Below are 18,235 nucleotides of genomic sequence, written 5' to 3' on the forward strand. Positions count from 1 at the left end.
CTTGTTTGGCCTTCGCCCTACGTCGCATCTCTATGTATTCCTTTCTCCTCTCCTCAGTCCTCTCAATGTCCCACTTCTTCTTACCCTTCGTCTTCCACCCACAGTAGCTGAATCTCCACCGGCGCCATGTAGGTTAACGGCACTGCTGGCGGATGTCGTTAACCCGTGCCACGACCGATACGGGATAGATTCCTTGAACGCTCATATTTGTTTGGCAAAGTTTTAAGATGGATGCCCTTCCTGATGCAACCATCTGCATTTATCCGGGCTTGGGACCGGCCTACAGTTTACAATGGCTTGTGCACCCCCATATTATAGCTTACAGCAAATGAAAACCCAAAATTGACCAGTGTTGCCACAGTTACCTTGAAAAAGTAACTTACTTACTTTACTGATTACTTGATCTTAAAAGTAACTTGGTTACTATACTGATTGCTGGATTTCAAAAGTAACTACGTTACAAAAAAAAAACCATTGCTCCCACCTCAGTAATTTTGATGCAAGAGGGAGAACATTTTTTCTTACTACGCAACGTCAGCCGTGCAGCGTGTTCCACTAGCTCACAGACGAAGTTGAGAGTTCTCCCTTTTCATTGTAAATATTTATTTATTTATTTTACTTTTTTAAAATTTTATTATTATTTTTTTTTGGTCCTGTTAGGTTGATAGGGCAAGCAGAATGGAGAATCTGTTTCCCTTTTATGCCGCAACAGTTTTACTGTGTCACGGTGGAATTTTTAAGCTGCCGCTGTGGTTTGTTAGTATTATAATTGATATTTATTGAGAATCAGAGTCGATCAGTCGAACAGAACAAAGTTTTTAAAGGGGAGTGAGAGACAAAGACAAAAGACCAAGCACTAATTGTAAACAAAATGAGAAAAATAAATCATTACATATCTAGACCAATGAAACATTAGATATGAGTGTTGTATGGGGCTGTAATGCTACACCTTGTGAGGGAAGGACAGGACAAGGACAGGAGAAGAAGCTTGCAGGACAAGGGTCGTGAACCCGGCTCTACAACTGAAGTGTGGTGGGTGTGACTATGTAAATTATAAAAGTCTATAGGAGGTGAGTGTGAGTGAGGGGATACCCAAGCAATTAGCATATTCATGAGTTATTTGTTGCAATAAGTGAGTGGCCTACACCCAGCAAAAAAGTCCCAGGGGTGTGTGCCTGTGGACACATGCAAGTGAATTGACACCGTTTCGCATGCACAATGACTGACAGAAGTGTCCCGTAATTGCTGTGACTGCACCGCGGAGGCTGAGGACCCCACCCAATAAATAGAGAGGCGGGATCGGACCCAGGACTCCACCCGAGAGCAGCCCGGCTGACGGGACATGTCCCACACCGAGGGACCCAGGGCGGTCCACCGGCCACACCGAGGCACCCCGACAACCGGCCACCCGAAGGAGGCCGCAGGGACTACATGCCAACCCCAGGAGAGCAAGACACCCCCCCAACCTGCAGGGCCAGTCCTCGCCCAGCCCAAGCGCGGGAGGATGTCCCTTGTTTGTTGGAAAGGAGGGCGGTAGGGGCACCCGACAAGGGAACGATAAGGGGGGGAACCAAGCAGTTATCCAGTCCGGGGGGCCCGGGCTCAGGAGCACCGCTATGAAGCTTGAATATTATTTAAGCTATTATTTAAGTATTGTAAATCCTTCAGTGAGTCAGTCCTTACTCACCATGACCGATTGATGATCGCTCACTCGGTATGAATAATTAACCCACAATGCATTGTGCGTTTAACACGCCAGTAAAACTGTATTCTTAATGTGTCAATAAAAAAGTAACAACAATCAAATACAGTTTTTACTAATGAAAATAAAAAGTGTGGCGACAGTGAAATTGTGCATTTCTTTGCACTTTTATGATACTGCACCGTCATTGTGCATTGTAGAATCAACAATCACTTCCCAATCGCTTTCTTCTCTTTGTTGGAAAAAAGGGTGGTCTCGGTTAAATGCTACTGCACACTTGAACTGCTCTTTGTTTGAATCATCAGCTACAAATTACGTTTTGGTGAGTGACATTGATGATGCAAAAATAACTATTGTTGGATTGAAGAAGTAACTGTAGAAAAAAAGTAACGCGTTTCTTCGCTCGTTACTCAAAATGGCGGATTTTTTGAGTTTTTTTGCCGGCATCACTTTCCCCCCCACAAAACTTCCAACAATTAGTGGATCATTGTGGTGTAATTGTCCCCCACTTCCTTTTTACCACTTATTGATGATGAATGAGATGAAATGACAGCTGCTTGTTATTCCGAGCACCTTCTCCTCATGCACTTGTACAAAGGTAGTCATCGCAGACTGATCGATAGAAAGTCTACTCGAGAGCGTCTGTTTTTACAAGTCGCCGGCTGGTAATGTTATTTATGATGAGCGGATATTAATTTGAGGCCAAAACAATTTGTGGAAAAAAATATTTTTTGCTGCTGTCAGGAATAATTTGAGCAACTGCTTTGCTAAATGGACTCTGCTATCGCTGGTTCCTTGTGAATGTGCAGATCTTATTTCCCCACTAATATGTTTTCATTCTTGCACAGACTGCAGAGTCACAAATCTGCAGAGGTAGCTTTCTGCTCAGTAGTGCCTGAACCTCCTAATTTCCAATCTGGGCCGAGATAAGAAATTAGTTTTTAATGGAGACAATGTCATGCCTGCTGGCCTCCACCTATCTACATCTCATTTACTGCAATCACTACTTGGCCCTCTGTGTGTGACCGCAAGACTCCCCTCGCATACTAAAAGCCTGCCACTTGCTGTTTGGAACTCCGTGCAACTTTTTACTGAATGCCAGATTGTGGGTTTGACACAGGGTGTTCTATCCATCCATACTACTGTTCATGTAGAATCATAGCTAGTAGTTACTGTACCTAGCACAGGTTGTCCTCGGTCTACGAACATTTTGAGGATAAAAATATTTTATTGTAATTCTGACTTTACTCCTGCATGATTGACTAGACTGGTGTAAGAATACATGGTCATGTGGCACTAGAAGTCATGCGCAGTTGGTCAATGCAAAAAATTCTGCCTCGAGTCAATACAAATATTAATAAAAGCTTATTTGCGCCGCCCGAAACCAATTTACGCCTTGCTGTCCTCCAAGGGCCACGATAAATTAATTAAAAACGTTACCCAAATTTGTAAATACGTCAGAAGGGTCCGTAGTCACTAATCTATGGTAACGCAATAGTTGTCATATTTACAGTAAATATTTGTATGAAAAGACCTTATAGGGCAGAAATATGAAGAAAACAAATGAAAAAAATAATTGGTACAGCGCTAAAGGAATGTGCCGCCTTGTACCACCGCTGCGCCAAGTAATTCATTGTGCGCCTTTCGAAATCTCGTGTCGGGAATCCCTGTAACAGTCATAGTTGGTCGATTGTGTGGCAATGATTATTGATCACATCTTGAAAAAAATGTAAGCAAAATCGAATGGCATTTGGCTGTGACCGCTGTGTAAAGGATATCACATGACGTCAAATCTAGGAAACGAAGCTGGCGATCAAGTTTGATGCAATTAAACTGAAAGAAGACATGAATAATTATTTGACTTGTATACAAATAGTTGCATGTCTGGACTGCCTGCCCAATGATCAAGGGTGAAATTAAACAACCAAATTAATCTTTTGTGAGCTCAGCTGCCTATTTCCCAAATGTGTGTGTGTGCATCCCCTTCTGAAATTTTCCAGATTGTGGAACAGTGCACCTAATTTACGTAATACCACCCCCATGCAGAGTTTCTACAACCATGACTTGGCGGTTAGGCGAGGTGAAGATCCACCCTTTTCAAGCAACTACATGGAAATGCTATAATGTCTTAGCCAAATGCTAAGCAGAGCTGCAGTCTTGTTTGATGCATGGATTAGCATCTGTCAACAGCGTTAGCTTCTGATAAGCGGCACATACTCAAACATACTTAATTGTCGGCATGTTGGAAGTTGTATAGGCAATTTGTGTTTGGTGAGGTTTCTGCTACATGTCACATGCATGGGTTTGGTACGCTAATGACAGGTGCAATTTGGTAGTTTGGTGATGAAATGCTGCCTCCACCAGTGAAAATGCATTACATATTTATACTCTCTTTATGGGGGTTCACAAGCACTTTGCATTTGGCATTCTTTGTTTTTTTTTTGGGGGGGATTCTGAGGAGTAGTAGTTCCAACCCTATTTGTCTTGGTAACGAAAGCCATACTCTGCATTGGCCCAGCACTATAGGGGGCAGGTGAGCAATGGCACATTTGTATCAGACAGGCTGTTTTCAGTGAGGCTTAAAATTGGGTGAAAATTGTGCTATAATTCTTGATCCTTGGGAGTATTTTAAAATACATTCACTGACATTGACGGCTTGAGAAGTCAAATATCCATGTTAACTGGGAAGGCTGGCAGTGAATGAGTTAAAGAAGGCATATCACAGATATGTTAGTAACACAAATGGGAACTCTTAAAAATTGTCAAAATTCCTAATATGTCTCCTTTGAAGCATTAAAAGTCAAGTATTTAAAAGGTTTCATGATGGCAATTGTTCAACCTTTTGACTTCTATCTTCATGATCCCGTATTGGGGACATTAGAAAGCTTGTTCCTGCAGTCCACGTATTAAAGTTAGTTAGATTTTGATTACAGACACATACTCGCTGAAGTTGTTGACGTGTTGGTTGGCAGGGATATGTGTTTGGCGATGTCTCCCTTGCACATACCCATACACCGATCTACATGATAATTGACAAGTGTGATATCATCTCATCTGCATGAGACTGGACCACCCCTCAAAAACAGGCTGATTCAGTGAGGTTAAAAATACATTTTATAGTGTACTGTAATTGTTGTTGCTATTTTGACAGAAGCATGTCACAGACATTTCAGAACATATTTAAAGGTTTAATAATGACAAATAGTCAAGCCCTTGAGCTGGAGGTGGCGGAAATGAAGATGTTGAGGTTCGCTCTCGGAGTGACCAGGTTGGATAAAATTAGAAAGGAGCTCATCAGAGGGACAGCCAAGGTTCGATGTTTTGGAAACAAAGTTAGAGAGAGCAGACTTCAATGGTTTGGACACGTCCAGAGGAGAAATAGTGAGTATATTGGTAGAAGGATGATGAGGGTGGAGCTGCCAGACAAGAGAGCTAGAGAAAGACCAAAGAGAAGGTTGATAAATTAAGTGAGGGAAGACATGAGGGCAGTTGGTGTTAGAGAGGAGGATGCAGGAGATAGGCTTACATGGAAAAGGATGACGCGCTGTGGCGACCCCTAACGGGACAAGCCGAAAGGAAAAGAGCCCTTCAGTTCTATTGTTCAGTTCTCCTAAATGAGAGCATAATAAAGCTTCTTCGTATGATCCACTTGCCTTCTCCCAAACTCATTACTCGCTGCTTTCAAGCCCATCTATGAAACAAGCCCTGAGGCTAGCACGCTACACAAGAGAAGGAAGGAACTATGACCCTGAACACTAAAGAGCAGTTCCGTGCATGTCTGGCTTAGTAGGCGACAGGACAACGACGGGATGAAGTGTCCCCATTATCCCTCCTCTGTGTCAATAAAGCCGCAGTTCCCCCGGTGGAAAGCAGCTCATGGCGAAACAATCGCCCCCTTTCTGGTGCCTCCTCGCCTCCTGCTCGTCTTGCCCTCGGGTGAAATCACTTCATTCCGAGCGATACTCAGGCACACAATTCAGTCGATTGTGACTTTACAAAAACAAGTGTGTGGGCGTGTGTGTGTTTTTACATTGTATTATTGGCTGACTAACAGTAGTGTCATGTAACTGACCACACTGTGATAATAGACAGTCTACCTTAGGGTTCAGCAACCTTTTTGAACGCAAAGGGCTACCAGTTTGATACACACTTCTGAAATACCAAATTTGCTAAAATTACCTTGAATTATATGTTAACAATTACATTTATCTGTGACACTAATCACAATAATTCTCACAATAATTATCAACAACGATTTAGCATGGTAGGAAACATAAATATATATAAATATAAATATCAATATGCAACCCTTTCTATAAAATTTTTAAATTATCACTTCACTGGTGAGCAACTTTTAGAACAGGCGTGTCAGCTACTCGTGGTCCTTGGGGGCTACCTGGTGCCTGTGGGCATAATGTTTGTGACCCGTGGTCGAGCTACTGTGGCTAATCCGCTGTATGCTGAATGTCACGTGTCCAATGCGGAAAATGGAATAGCTGACTTCCTGTGTTTGTTTTGCTAACGATCATAACCAGGATTGATTATATGATTGTTTGAAGCCAAACTACAGGCAATTTAGAGTCTTCACTTAATCTACCATACATGTTTTTGGGATGTTGGAGGAAACCGGCGTACCCGGAGAAAATCCACACAGGCACGGGGAGAAGATGCAAACTCCACACAGCCAAAGCTGGATTTGAACTTCGGTCCTCAGAACTGTGAGGCAAATGTGCTAACGGTGGTACACTCGCCTGACTTTGGTGCGGGCAGCGTGGGTTCATTTCCCACTCAGTGACGGTGTGAATTTGAGTGCGAATGGTTGCCCGTGTCTATATGTGCCCTGCGACTGACTGGCGACCAGTTCAGGGTGTAGTCCTCCTTTCGCCCAAAGTCAGCTGGGATAGGCTCCTGCGCCCCGCGACCTTAACCAGAATAAGCAGTGTTGAAAATGGATGGATGGATTGTAGTTGTGGGATGTGGAGAAAAAAAAAGCTGGCCAGATAATTATCTGCTTGCGGTTGGAGATAACGTGACCACTGTAGCCCAGGTTGAGAGTCGAGTGCACGATCCACGGGGTTGTTAGCTCACCAACCGCTCGTAAAGTCGAACTTTTTGACGGCCTCGAAAGATGTTTTGTTTTGTTTTGCTGTCGTAAACCCATTTAGCAACATAGTAATAGATAGATTTATTACAACGCCTGATTGACGTTCCAAAACGAACATGGGATTTATTTAAACTCTTAGCCACGATGAGTGTGAAGTAGCTTACCTTCAAATGTACTTTCTGCGAGTTTTGTCCTCTCTACGTACGACGAGGCCAACTACCTTATTTTCCGCACCTGATTGTAAGACGCAGTCTCAATTATTTCTGTTTCTATTATTTCTGTACTTAAGCCATAGAAAAGGCGCACCGTATCAGTCGGCGCATACTAAAACAAGGTAACAGAAGCAAAACAGTGAGTTTGGTTGAACATTATTCTACTACGTATTTAAAAATATACTCACATTATTTTTTTATCAATCTTTTGTCACAAATCCATCAAAGTCCTCATCTTCTGTATCTGAATTGAACAGCTGGGCAATTTCGCCATCAAACATGCCGGGTTCACTCTCGTCATTGTCGGAGTCAGTCGTGTTGCCGGGTGGCTGTTCAGCAATGATGCCGTCTATTGCGAAAGCCACAGTCAAAGCAGATACCTTAGCCCAGGCATCCACAATCCATTCACATATGGTGGCGTAACTCGCCCAGCGCTGCCTCCCAGTCTTAGTAAAGGTGTGTTCACCGTCTCTCATCCATCGCTCCCACGCCGCTCGCAACTTCACTTTGAGCGCCCTGTTTACACCAATGTCCAGCGGTTGGAGTTCGCTGGCAGTTGCTGCGCCACGGTAGTCTTTGCGCGGATGGCGCCTTTTCATAAAACGAAAGCACCAAGACGGACCTCCTTTAAAGTGTTCGATCTTCATGTCCTGTGGTATCGTTATTGCCTTCAGTCGAATGGTGACTGTAGATACGCTGTTCTTGTGCTTGATTTTGAATTCTCTCGCGGCTGCTCTATTCCCATTTACAACTGTGTAACTGATAGCCTGTAGCCCGCCTCGTAAGCATGTCTCTTCGCTGATGCCATTTTCGGGGGTCCTTAGCCAAACAAATGTTGTTTAGCAGCATACCGGTAGTACAGTGTTCCTACCGGAGGTGTAATACGTACGCTGGCAGCGATAAACCAATTAGAGAACATTACGTAAAGCAACTCAAAGAGATGAGTATATGTGACTTCAATATGTGTAATTCGTTGACATGACTTGTTCATTCTGATTCATCCAGACTTTCTCACGTTTTCCGATTTCAATTGTATTTGCATGTACGGGCGACGGAAGGCAAGTCAAATGTTATCGGTTTTGATCCATATAAATAAGATATGGGAAGAAATGACATCTTACACAAACGCATATGAATACAAACATCCATCCATCCATCCATCCACAAGGAAGAGACTAAAGCAGTAAAAGACGACAACGATTATTGGAGTGAAAAAGCAAATGGACAGCAAACGAAATGTTTTATCACTCCCACGCTGAAAATGTTTTTACAGCACAATCTACTTAGAAAATCTAAGACACAAGTGTCAAACTGGTCATCCCATAATTTTATGTGGCCCGCGAAAGCAAATCAAAATTGCTAATTGTGTTCTGGTGTAATACCATTGAGATTTTTGCAAGCATTTTGTTGTTAACAATATTGCCCCCTGTGAACAGAAATGTAATACAGGGTGATTGTAAAGTAACTCACTATTTTAAAATACTTACTTATTTATTTAACAATTAGAAACATCACAGAGAAATAAATTACTTTTCCCTGCAGATATTTCAAAATATAATTATCTCAAAATTAGTGAAAATTCTTGACTAAAACAAAAATATTTAAAAGGAAAAAGGAAACGTTAAGCCCAAAACCGAAACACCAGAATAAATTATCATGTCATGGTTGAGCGAGAGAGGTGGTGATGGACAAGTTAGAGCGAAAAAATGTGGATAAATACTGACAGCTTACTCTAAAACAGAGTTTTGCTAATGCCAAAAAGGATGATGATGTGCCATCGTCATCCTTTTCCCCCAAAAGAAAGGGATGACGCTACGACGACGAACGGTGTTTAAAAGCTGGTCACGTCGAGCGCTCAAATTCCCGCGGTGAGGTCGTGACCATATCATGTTCAACTTCCCCCGAAACGCGGATTGCCAACGGACATTCGGACTCTGATGACAATGAGCCTGATCCGGATGAATCCTAATTTGGGAGTAGCAGGGTGTCCTCCCCTGAGCCCCCAGAAAGTCTGTATAGTTACTACAGATGTAACAATATTCACAATATCGCAAAATTAAAAGTGCCTCAATATCTTTGTGGTTTTGTCTCTGTATCATATAATGAGTAGGATTGGGCATCATTTGAATTTGAGTGATTCCGGTTCCTTATTTTGATTCCGGTTCCAAACGATTCTCTATTCCGATTCTTTTAGGCGGCTGGGTCAAAAAAGTTTACAAGGTTTAAATAAAGGGTGTCCAAATTATGAACATCCATTTTCTTATCAGCCCGCAGCATAGACTAAAATGAGCATTTGACTCTGAGTTCTTTATAACCAGTATCAATATCAAACCTATGAACTAAAAGGCAATGTGTGTAGAAGTAAACCAATTGACTTAATATTCATTAATGTTTCAGCTAAAAGTTAATACAGCATTGTGAAAATAGTTATTTGTGACTGTTTTATTGCTTCAAATGGTTTATATGTGCAAGTTTTAACTTGACTTCCTATTTTAAGCTTGTAGCCTTTTATTTTGAAGGGTACGCACCAGAACTCAGCATTTTGGCAAGAAAAGTAACTTCACACGATACCGATGAATTTTGAAGACGAAAGTAATGGAACCAAATGCTATAAAACATTGATTCCTTTACCCACCCACCGATGAGGCACAAGGTTACTGTTTGTGATACTGTGAGACATTTGTAAATTTTGTCCCAATTCATTGTGATGTAAAGTTGCTAGTTTGACCTTTGGTGAAGTTTTAGCTCAATATGAAGGTTTTTTTTTCCCGGTCATCGGCTCTTACGTTGGTTTGAAGACTAAAATAAACGCTAAAAACCATCAGTGCAAAACTACAACCAACTGTTTACCTTGTTAGCTGCCTCAGTGTTGGCATAGACGTATTTATTTATTTATTGTTTCACTCACCCAATTGACTGAGAGTTGACTTCACTGAAGCTCCATGCGGTGTAGACTAAGGGTCGGAGCGGAGGGAGCACGTCAGACTTCTACAGATCATGAAAGCCTCCTTTGCACAATATAATCTTATTCCAAGTGTTGCACTCTGCCAACTGCTCATTAATTTTAACTAAGTTAAGACACACTTTTGTTCACCGCCGCCGTTGGGCACAAGCACCTCTTCGGTCACGTTCTTCGTTGGTTTTCGCCACTCTCATCTTCTGGGTTGAGTGATTTTAGGCATCGAAACTGGGAACCGAACTTTTTACAATTTGAAATATTCCGGGAGAACTGGAACGTTAGTCCCGGTTCCAATCGGTACTTGATTCTCGATGAGCTGTTGTATTTAAAATGTTGTTTTAGGCTGGCCGTACGCAGCCATGCCACCAAGCCAGGCTGCTACAGCCAGACTACAGCTAAGTATGTCAAAACACGCAAGGAATTAGTCTCTGGTAGTTGGAGCCGCTGTAGTACGACAATAGACAGCCATTTGACAGAAAATACTTTTGAGACATAAAAACACAGTACGACGAGTCACTGAGCAATGAAAGGTTAACGGTTATGCCGAAACTTTTTTTTTTTTTTCCTTTTTTTTTGTGACTTGTGCAAATGATGCAGCGTGCTCTAGCAATTTAGAGCAGATTGAGATGTCTAATAGAGCAATAATCTGGTACAGTGACCACTGTGCAAATGACACAGAGACTTCAATAAGTTTAAGCAGTTTAAAGTGACTCGTAGTTTGATCATCTGGAACAGTGTCAATTGTGCAAATGATGCAGATACTTCTCAAGCTTGTGAGTGGCCAATGATGGTCAACAACAGATATGCAAATAGTGTAGAGTGGCGAGACAACTACAGTGAGTGCATAAATAATGTATAATTGGTCCAACAGAGATGTGACAACAATCTCAAGACAAAATTGCCAGCATGTTACAGTGGAATTGTAAGTTAACTGTTTAAAAAGTTAATGGCAAGAGGGAAGAAGCTGTTGAATTGTCTCCAAGATTTAGTTTGTATTGTTTGGGAAGGAGCTGGAAGAGGTGGTGACCAGGATGTGTAGGATCCAAGAGGATTTTGCATGCTCTTGTCTTAGTTCTGGCAGTGTGCAAGTCCTCAAGGGTGGGTAGGGGGGTACCGACATTTTTTTCAGCAGTTTTGATTGTCCGTTGCAGTCGGAGTTTGTCCTAGTTTGTGGCAGCACCAATCCAGACTGTGATGGATGAACACAGGACTGATTCGATGACTGCTGTGTAGCACTACCTCAACTGCTCCTGTGGAAGGCCGTGTTTCTTCAGAAGCCGCAGGAAGTACATCTACTCCTGGGCCTTTTTGAGGATGGAATTGATGTTGATCGCCCACTTCAGGTCCTGAGAGACTGTAATTCCCAGCAACCTGAAGGTCTCGACGGTTGATACAGGGGAGTTGGACAGTGTGAGGGGCAGCTGTGGCGAAGGATGCTTCCTGAAGTCCACGATCATCACTACAGTCTTGAGTGTGTTCAGCTCCGGGTTGTCGGCCGCACCACAGCTCCAGCTCCTCCACTTCCTGTCGATATGCAGACTTGTCACGGTCTTGGATGAGGCCGATTACTGTGGACTGCAAACTTCAGGAGGTTGACTGCTGGGTGCGTTGAGGTGCAGTCAGTGTAGAGAGAGAAGAGCAGCGGAGGACACATCCTTGGGGCGCCCCAGTGCTGGTGGTGCGTGTGGATGAGGTGGTGTCCCCCAGCCTCACCTGCAGTGTCCTACCCGTCAGGAAGCTGTAAATCCACTGGCAGATGGCAGGCGAGACGCTGAGCTGGAGAAGCTTGGCGGAGAGTTGTTTGGGGATGATGGTGTTAAACGTAGAGCTGAAGACTACGAACAGGATCCTCTCATCAGTCCCCGTGCTGTCAAGGTTTTCTAGGACGAAATGCAGTCCCATGTTGACTGCGTCGTCCACGGACCTGTTCACCTGAGGTGGTCCGGCATTCAAAGGACTTCATGAGCACAGATGTCAGGGCGACAGGCCGTAGTCACTCAGACCCGAAATTGCAGGTTTCTTGGGGACTGGGATGATGGTTGAGCATTTGAAACAGGATGGTACGTCACACAGTCCCGGAGCTCTACTGAAGATCACTCTGAAGACTGGAGCGAGCTGGTCCATGCAGACTTTGAGGCAGGATGGGCCTGCCGCTTTGTTGATCTTTTGCTGTTTGAAGATGCGTCTCACATCCTGTTTATGGATGGTCAACGAAGAAGGGTGAGTCAGAGGTATGATGGTGGTGCGGCTGGGTGGGTGTGGGTTGTGAAAGTGTCTTTTTCAAATCTGCAATAGAAGGTGTTCAAGTCGTTATTGAGTCCTTTATTGTTCTCTGCTTGTGGGGATGGTCTCTTGTTGGTTCGCGATTGTCATCCACGCCAGACTGACTTAGTTGTTACATCTTTATTTCATAATTTCTCTTTGCGCTCTGAATTTCTTTAGTCAGCTGGTTTCTAATGCAATTATACAGTTTGTTGTTTTTGAAAGTGTGAAATGTGTTTGTTGGTACACATAAATTTTTACAGAAACTAGTATAGGATGTGACACAGCCCGTATATTCATCTAGGCTTCCAGTTGAAGTTTCAAAGACACTGCAGTCTGTGCAGTCTAAACAGTCTTGAAGTTCTGTCTTTTTCTCATAGGTCCACTTCTTCACTGTTTACACCACAGGCTTCGCACATTTAAGTTTTTGCCTGTATGTTGGTATAAGGTGAACTGAGCAATGATCAGACAATCCCAGAGCTGCACGGGGGATAGCAAGGTATGTGTCATATAGCGTGGTATCGCAAGTGGTCTAGAATGTTGTTTTCCCTTATAGGACAGTCAATAATGTTGCTTGTATATAGAGTTTGTGGTTGAATTTAGATTTGTCAAAGTCCCCAAGAATAATGAAGGCTGAATTTGGGTACTTTTTTTCAAGTTTGTTTACTTGTTCATTGAGCATTAGCAGTGCGGCATTCGTGTTAGCTTGAGGAGGAATGTAGACACGCGCGAGTATGAATCAAGCGAACTTGCCCGGAGAGTAGAATGACTTACAGTTCAAAAACAGCGACTCCACGTCCAGGCTGCAGTGTGTGTTGAGCTCCGTGACGTCAGTATACCATTTTTAGTTGATATAGAAGCATATCCCGCCGCCTTTTCCCTGATAACTCCGTGATGTGGTCTGCCCGGTATAGTTGGCAGCCCGAAGCATTACGGTGCCATCGGGGATGCGTTCACAAAGCCATGTCTCTGTGCAGCACAGGGTGGCGGAACCTCTGAAGTCTTTACTGGTCTTTGTGAGAAGAAGAAAAAAAACTCCCCCGTTTTGTTGGGTAGAGAGCATGGATTCACGAGGTGAATCGACGGGAGCAGCATTTGGAATCCTCTTTTACGGAGTTTGACCTGCACTCCGGCTCACTTCCCTCAGTGGCGTCGCCTTCGTCTCCATGCGCCATAGGCCGCGGGCACCCCACCGGTGAGTAACTCAGGAAAAAAAAAAAAAAAAACTGAGCGGATTTGTGAAAGTTGGTGAAAGAGAAGTCCGGGGTAGACTTCCTAATGCTGCACTACTTGACCAATACTGGCTTGAGAAGTATCTGCACCATTTGCATAATTGACATTGTTCCAGATTATCGCACTACTCGTCACTTTACACTACATACATTTCTTGAAGTCCCTGTGCCACTTGCACAATGATCTCGCACCAGACTATTGTTCTATTAGTCATTTCAAAGTGCTCTAAATAGCTAGAGGACTTGGCATCATTTTCCCAATTGTAAAAAAAAAACAAAAAAAAAACAAAACAAAAAAAAAGTATCGGCGTTACCACATTACTGGTAACCTTTTACTGCTCAGTGACTATGTTTTTATGTCTCAAAGGTATTCACTGTCAATTGATTCTCTGTTGTTGTACGAGAGTGGCTCCAACTACCGGAGACAAATTTGTGTGTTTTGACATACTTGGCAAATAAAGATGATTCTGACTTAAACTTAATATTAGCATACATGGGGGGTTTAGATTAAGGGAAAAAAAGACCAGTGAGCGTGATTTGAATATAAAACATTGATATATAACGAGCAGAATTGATTTTTTATTTTTTTGGTAACAATGTAGTTGTTTTCAAAACATGTAGTACTGTACATAAAATTACCACTAAATACTTTTATTGGAAATTTTTCTAAATCATTTTAATGAAGAACCCGTGGGTTTACAGTCTGAGTCCTGTGGCATTATGGAGTGAAGTGGGATGCTGACACCGTCTCATATTAATGGTGGACATGAGACTTAACAGTTGCAAATATATCCTTATTTGTTTCACAAAGATCATTTACACAACTTTAAAACTGTATCATTGTGGACAAAGGAGTCAACAAAATTTGGTTACACATGGGGGGGTAAGGCGGCACGGTGCAGGACTGGTTAGAGCGTCAGCCTCACAGTTCTGAGGACCGGGGTTCAATCCCCGGCCCCGTCTGTGTGGAGTTTGCATGTTCTCCCCGTGCCTGCGTGGGTTTTCTCCGGGCACTCCGGTTTCCTCCCACATCCCAAAAACATGCATTAATTGGAGACTCTAAATTGCCCGTAGGTGTGACTGTGAGTGTGAATGGTTTGTTTGTTTGTATGTGCCCTGCGATTGGCTGGCAACCAGTTCAGGATGTACCCCGCCTCCTGCCCGATGATAACTGGGATAGGCTCCAGCACGCCCGCGACCCTAGTGAGGAGAAGCGGTGAAGAAAATGGATGGATGGATGCGTGGGTAACTCGCCGTGCTCGGTGCTGCAACTTTCGTTCGCTTCTGTAATAGCCTTTTCGCGGTGTAATCTTCAACCCAGAGGATCCTGACAACTGTACGTAGAGTTTTCCCAACATGGAGTGGCGTTTCCAAGTGAAAATACACACAAATACAATCAAAAACATGGATCATTAGTAGACACAGGAGCACATCGAGATAAAGCCAAAATCTATTTTGTGGCGGTCCTCCACAAATAAATGGGAAGGGGGAAACCCTGGAGTACATTGAGACGTCATTATTCCAGTGTTTTTGTTTGGAGGTGTGCCATGAGGTTTTTAATCAGTAAAATGTGTGCCTTGGCCCATTAACGGTAGGGAAAGACTGTATGTATAACACTTATTCAGCCACCCTCCCTTGTCTGTCCATGCGTGCAGGGCCGCTGCGTGATCACAGTGCAGCTCACTGATGAAGAGCTTGACGTGAACGAAGACGGCGGTGCTGCCATCACCACCAACTACTTCCTGCTCTTTGCAGGCAGCACCCAGAGGCACCTGAGCAGCACTCTGAGGAGTGGCCATGACACCCTGCAGGCGCTATGTCCTGGTAAGACGCTTGTACAGATTTTCACCACGTCCCTAATGAGGAAAATTAGCGGCACACTGAAAAGAGAAAACACAGTTACAGTGGAACCTAGGTTTACACTAGGTCACTAATGAATTATTTTAGAATCAATTTTCCTCTTGATTAATGGTCGATCATTCGAATAATAAATCGCCCGCCCCCCGCTATTACTATTATTGTTATTATTATTATTTTGCTTCTACATATATCACTTTACACTTGAGACTATGTGAGTCCCAGGATGCATGTGTCATGGAAACAATGAGTCCTACCCTGGGAACAATGAGTCCCTGCAACTTATCATCACGGAATACAGATACAATAATCCTCCGCTATATCACGGTTCTTGCTTCGGGGTTCCGCTATATTGCACATTTTTATTGCAGTTGTTAGTCTTTTTTTTTTTTTTTTTTTACTGTCAGGACAATATTTTTGTGTTATCCATTGCTCTTCCTCTCTCTCAGTATATTATATGGCTGGCAACCAGTTCTGGGTGTACCCCGCCTCCTGCCCGATGATAGCTGGGATAGGCTCCAGCACTCCCGCGACCCTTGTGAGGATAAGCGGCTCTGAAAATGGATGGATGGATAGGCCTGTCACGATTGCAAATCTTTTGGGACGATATATTTTTCCCAAAAACTATCACGACAAACGATAGTATCGTTGTTTTTTTATGCCGCTGATATAGTGATATTAGAACATAATAATGCACGTACCGTAATTTCTCGTGTATAATGCGCATCCCCCCTCCCCCCCAAAAAATGTCAAAAGTCAATAGTGCGCATTATACCTGGGTATAGGGGGAAATGGAAAAAACTTTCACATTTTATAAATGAGATTATAGAGGTTATGAAAAAGCTGTACACTTTCATTCCAAAATTCCACCGCCACCTAGAGGTTATGAGAAAGGTGTACACTTTCATTCTAATATGCCACTGCCACCTAGTGGTTATAAAAAAAGGTATAGCCTACACTTTCATTCCAATATGACAGGGGGCGTACGTACGTATGGCTGCATATATGTACAGTTGTGCTCATAAGTTTACATACCCTGGCAGAATTTGTGAAATATTGTTTTTTCTTTTTTTAAATATGACCAATGACTGAGCAACAACCATCATTCATTTCTTTATGGTTATGTTTTGTTTAATTTTTAAAAAATATGACTGATGACTGAACAGCAACCATCATTAATTTCTTTGTTTAATGATAATGCTTTTCTGAAATTCTTGACCATTTGATTTGAATCCCATTAAAATAAAACTTAATGTGTTTCGACTGGTCCTTCATGTTTTTCTTTCAAGAATTGTACCCATCTTACAAATTCTGCCTGGGTAATCAAACATATGAGCACAACTGTGTGCCATCTCAAATCTCCCTTTCATAGCCAAGATTATTGAGAAACCTATTTTTAATCAACTCAGTAATTTCTTGATTTACATATGCTCCTCTGTCATTTTTGACAAAGTTTATCATTGGCTCAACACTGCGTTCGTCCGTCTGCAGTAAATGTGTGTGTAAAAATATTGTTTCCGGCGGCGCAAACATGTTTTTTTTTCCTTTTTTCTTTTTTGGTCCGGGCGGAGCTTTGAGGTAGAAATTTTCCGTCAACCCAATTTAGGAGTTGACTTAGCAGAGTTATTTGATTATTATTATTATTTTTTTTTTCCAGCCCTAGTTTACGCATTTGTACTGCGAACCAAAAAGTTCAAATTTTAATTTACCATTTTAATGAATGGAAATCCAAATAAATCATTCAATGCCAAGGATGAGTAAAATTGTTCTTTAAAAGCCAAACGTTCAGTGCCAAGAACAACTTAAGGCGTTTTTGCTTTTTTTTTTTTACCTCCACAATGAAGTGGCTTCCAGATAAAGCTTGTTTTCAATAGGTAATGACACAAAATCACCAAAAGATGGCAGCGATGTACCATTTACAGGGCTCAAGACTATGACCAAAATGGTCAGATAGGCGACACTTTTACTTGAGTCAACATTATTGTCAAGTAACAGTACTCTTACTTGAGTAGGTTTGGCTACTCGACCCACCTCTGGAGCGGACATCCTCTATTGCTACTCTTACGTTTAAGCAACAACTCATCAGATCAGCCCGTGTTGTATTTGTTGGACTCCTCTTTTGTATTTTTGCGTTAAGGTGCTGCGGGTCGTGGCCCTGATTGTGGTCCCAGCGGAACCGCGAAGCACACGTAACATCAGTGACAAGAGTTGATCCGTTAGTACAGTTTGTATTAATTAGGAAACGCGCCTACAATTATCTAATTAGTTTACGGATGTTAATGTTAAATGTGGGACGCGACGGAGCGATGTTAGGGATTATGTCACAACACAGAATGAACAAACTTCAAATTCAGAAATGGCCAATATCCATCCATCCATCCTTTTTCTGAGCTGTTTTTCCTCACTAGGGTCGCGGGCGTGCTGGAGCCTATCCCAGCTATCATCGGGCAGGAGGCGGGGTACACCCTGAACTGGTTGCCAGCCAATCGCAGGGCACATACAAACCAACAACCATTCGCACTCACATTCACACTTACGGGCAATTTAGAGTGTTCAATTAACGTGCAGGTTTTTGGGATGTGGGAGGAAACCGGAGTGCCCTGAGAAAACCCACGCTGGCACGGAACATGCAAACTCCACACAGGCGGGGCCGGGGATTGAACCCCGCTCCTCAGAACTGTGAGGCTGACGCTCTAACCAGTCGTCCACCGTGCTGCCAAATGGCCGATAAAAACGGAAAAATATTGTATTTAAAATATTCCTGAGGAGGAAGATGAATTTGGGATTATCTTTTGAAGTTGGTAATTATGAAAAATGAAGAGCAACAGACAATGAGTTTAGCCAATTATTTTCCAGAATGAGAGTGTTTAAAGAGGAGGATGCTATTCATGTGGCACAGCTTGAAGC

At 42.8% G+C, this 18,235-nt stretch overlaps 1 protein-coding gene across 14 annotated transcripts in view; it reads left to right on the plus strand.

Annotated features, from left to right (window-relative positions):
- LOC133474115 (A-kinase anchor protein 13) overlaps positions 1 to 18,235 on the plus strand; it is a 226,047-nt gene that overhangs the window by 33,486 nt on the left and 174,326 nt on the right. For all 14 annotated transcript variants that reach the window (XR_009787354.1, XR_009787353.1, XM_061765461.1 and 11 more), the window contains exon 3: positions 15,127 to 15,295. Coding sequence is in view for 12 of the 14 variants with exons in the window: in XM_061765461.1 (XP_061621445.1) it covers positions 15,127 to 15,295 (169 nt within the window). In the remaining 2 variants the exon portion in view is untranslated. The remainder of the gene's footprint in view (positions 1 to 15,126; positions 15,296 to 18,235) is intronic.

Source organism: Phyllopteryx taeniolatus, chromosome 2 (assembly GCF_024500385.1).
Source record: "Phyllopteryx taeniolatus isolate TA_2022b chromosome 2, UOR_Ptae_1.2, whole genome shotgun sequence".
Taxonomy (NCBI): Eukaryota; Metazoa; Chordata; class Actinopteri; order Syngnathiformes; family Syngnathidae; genus Phyllopteryx; species Phyllopteryx taeniolatus.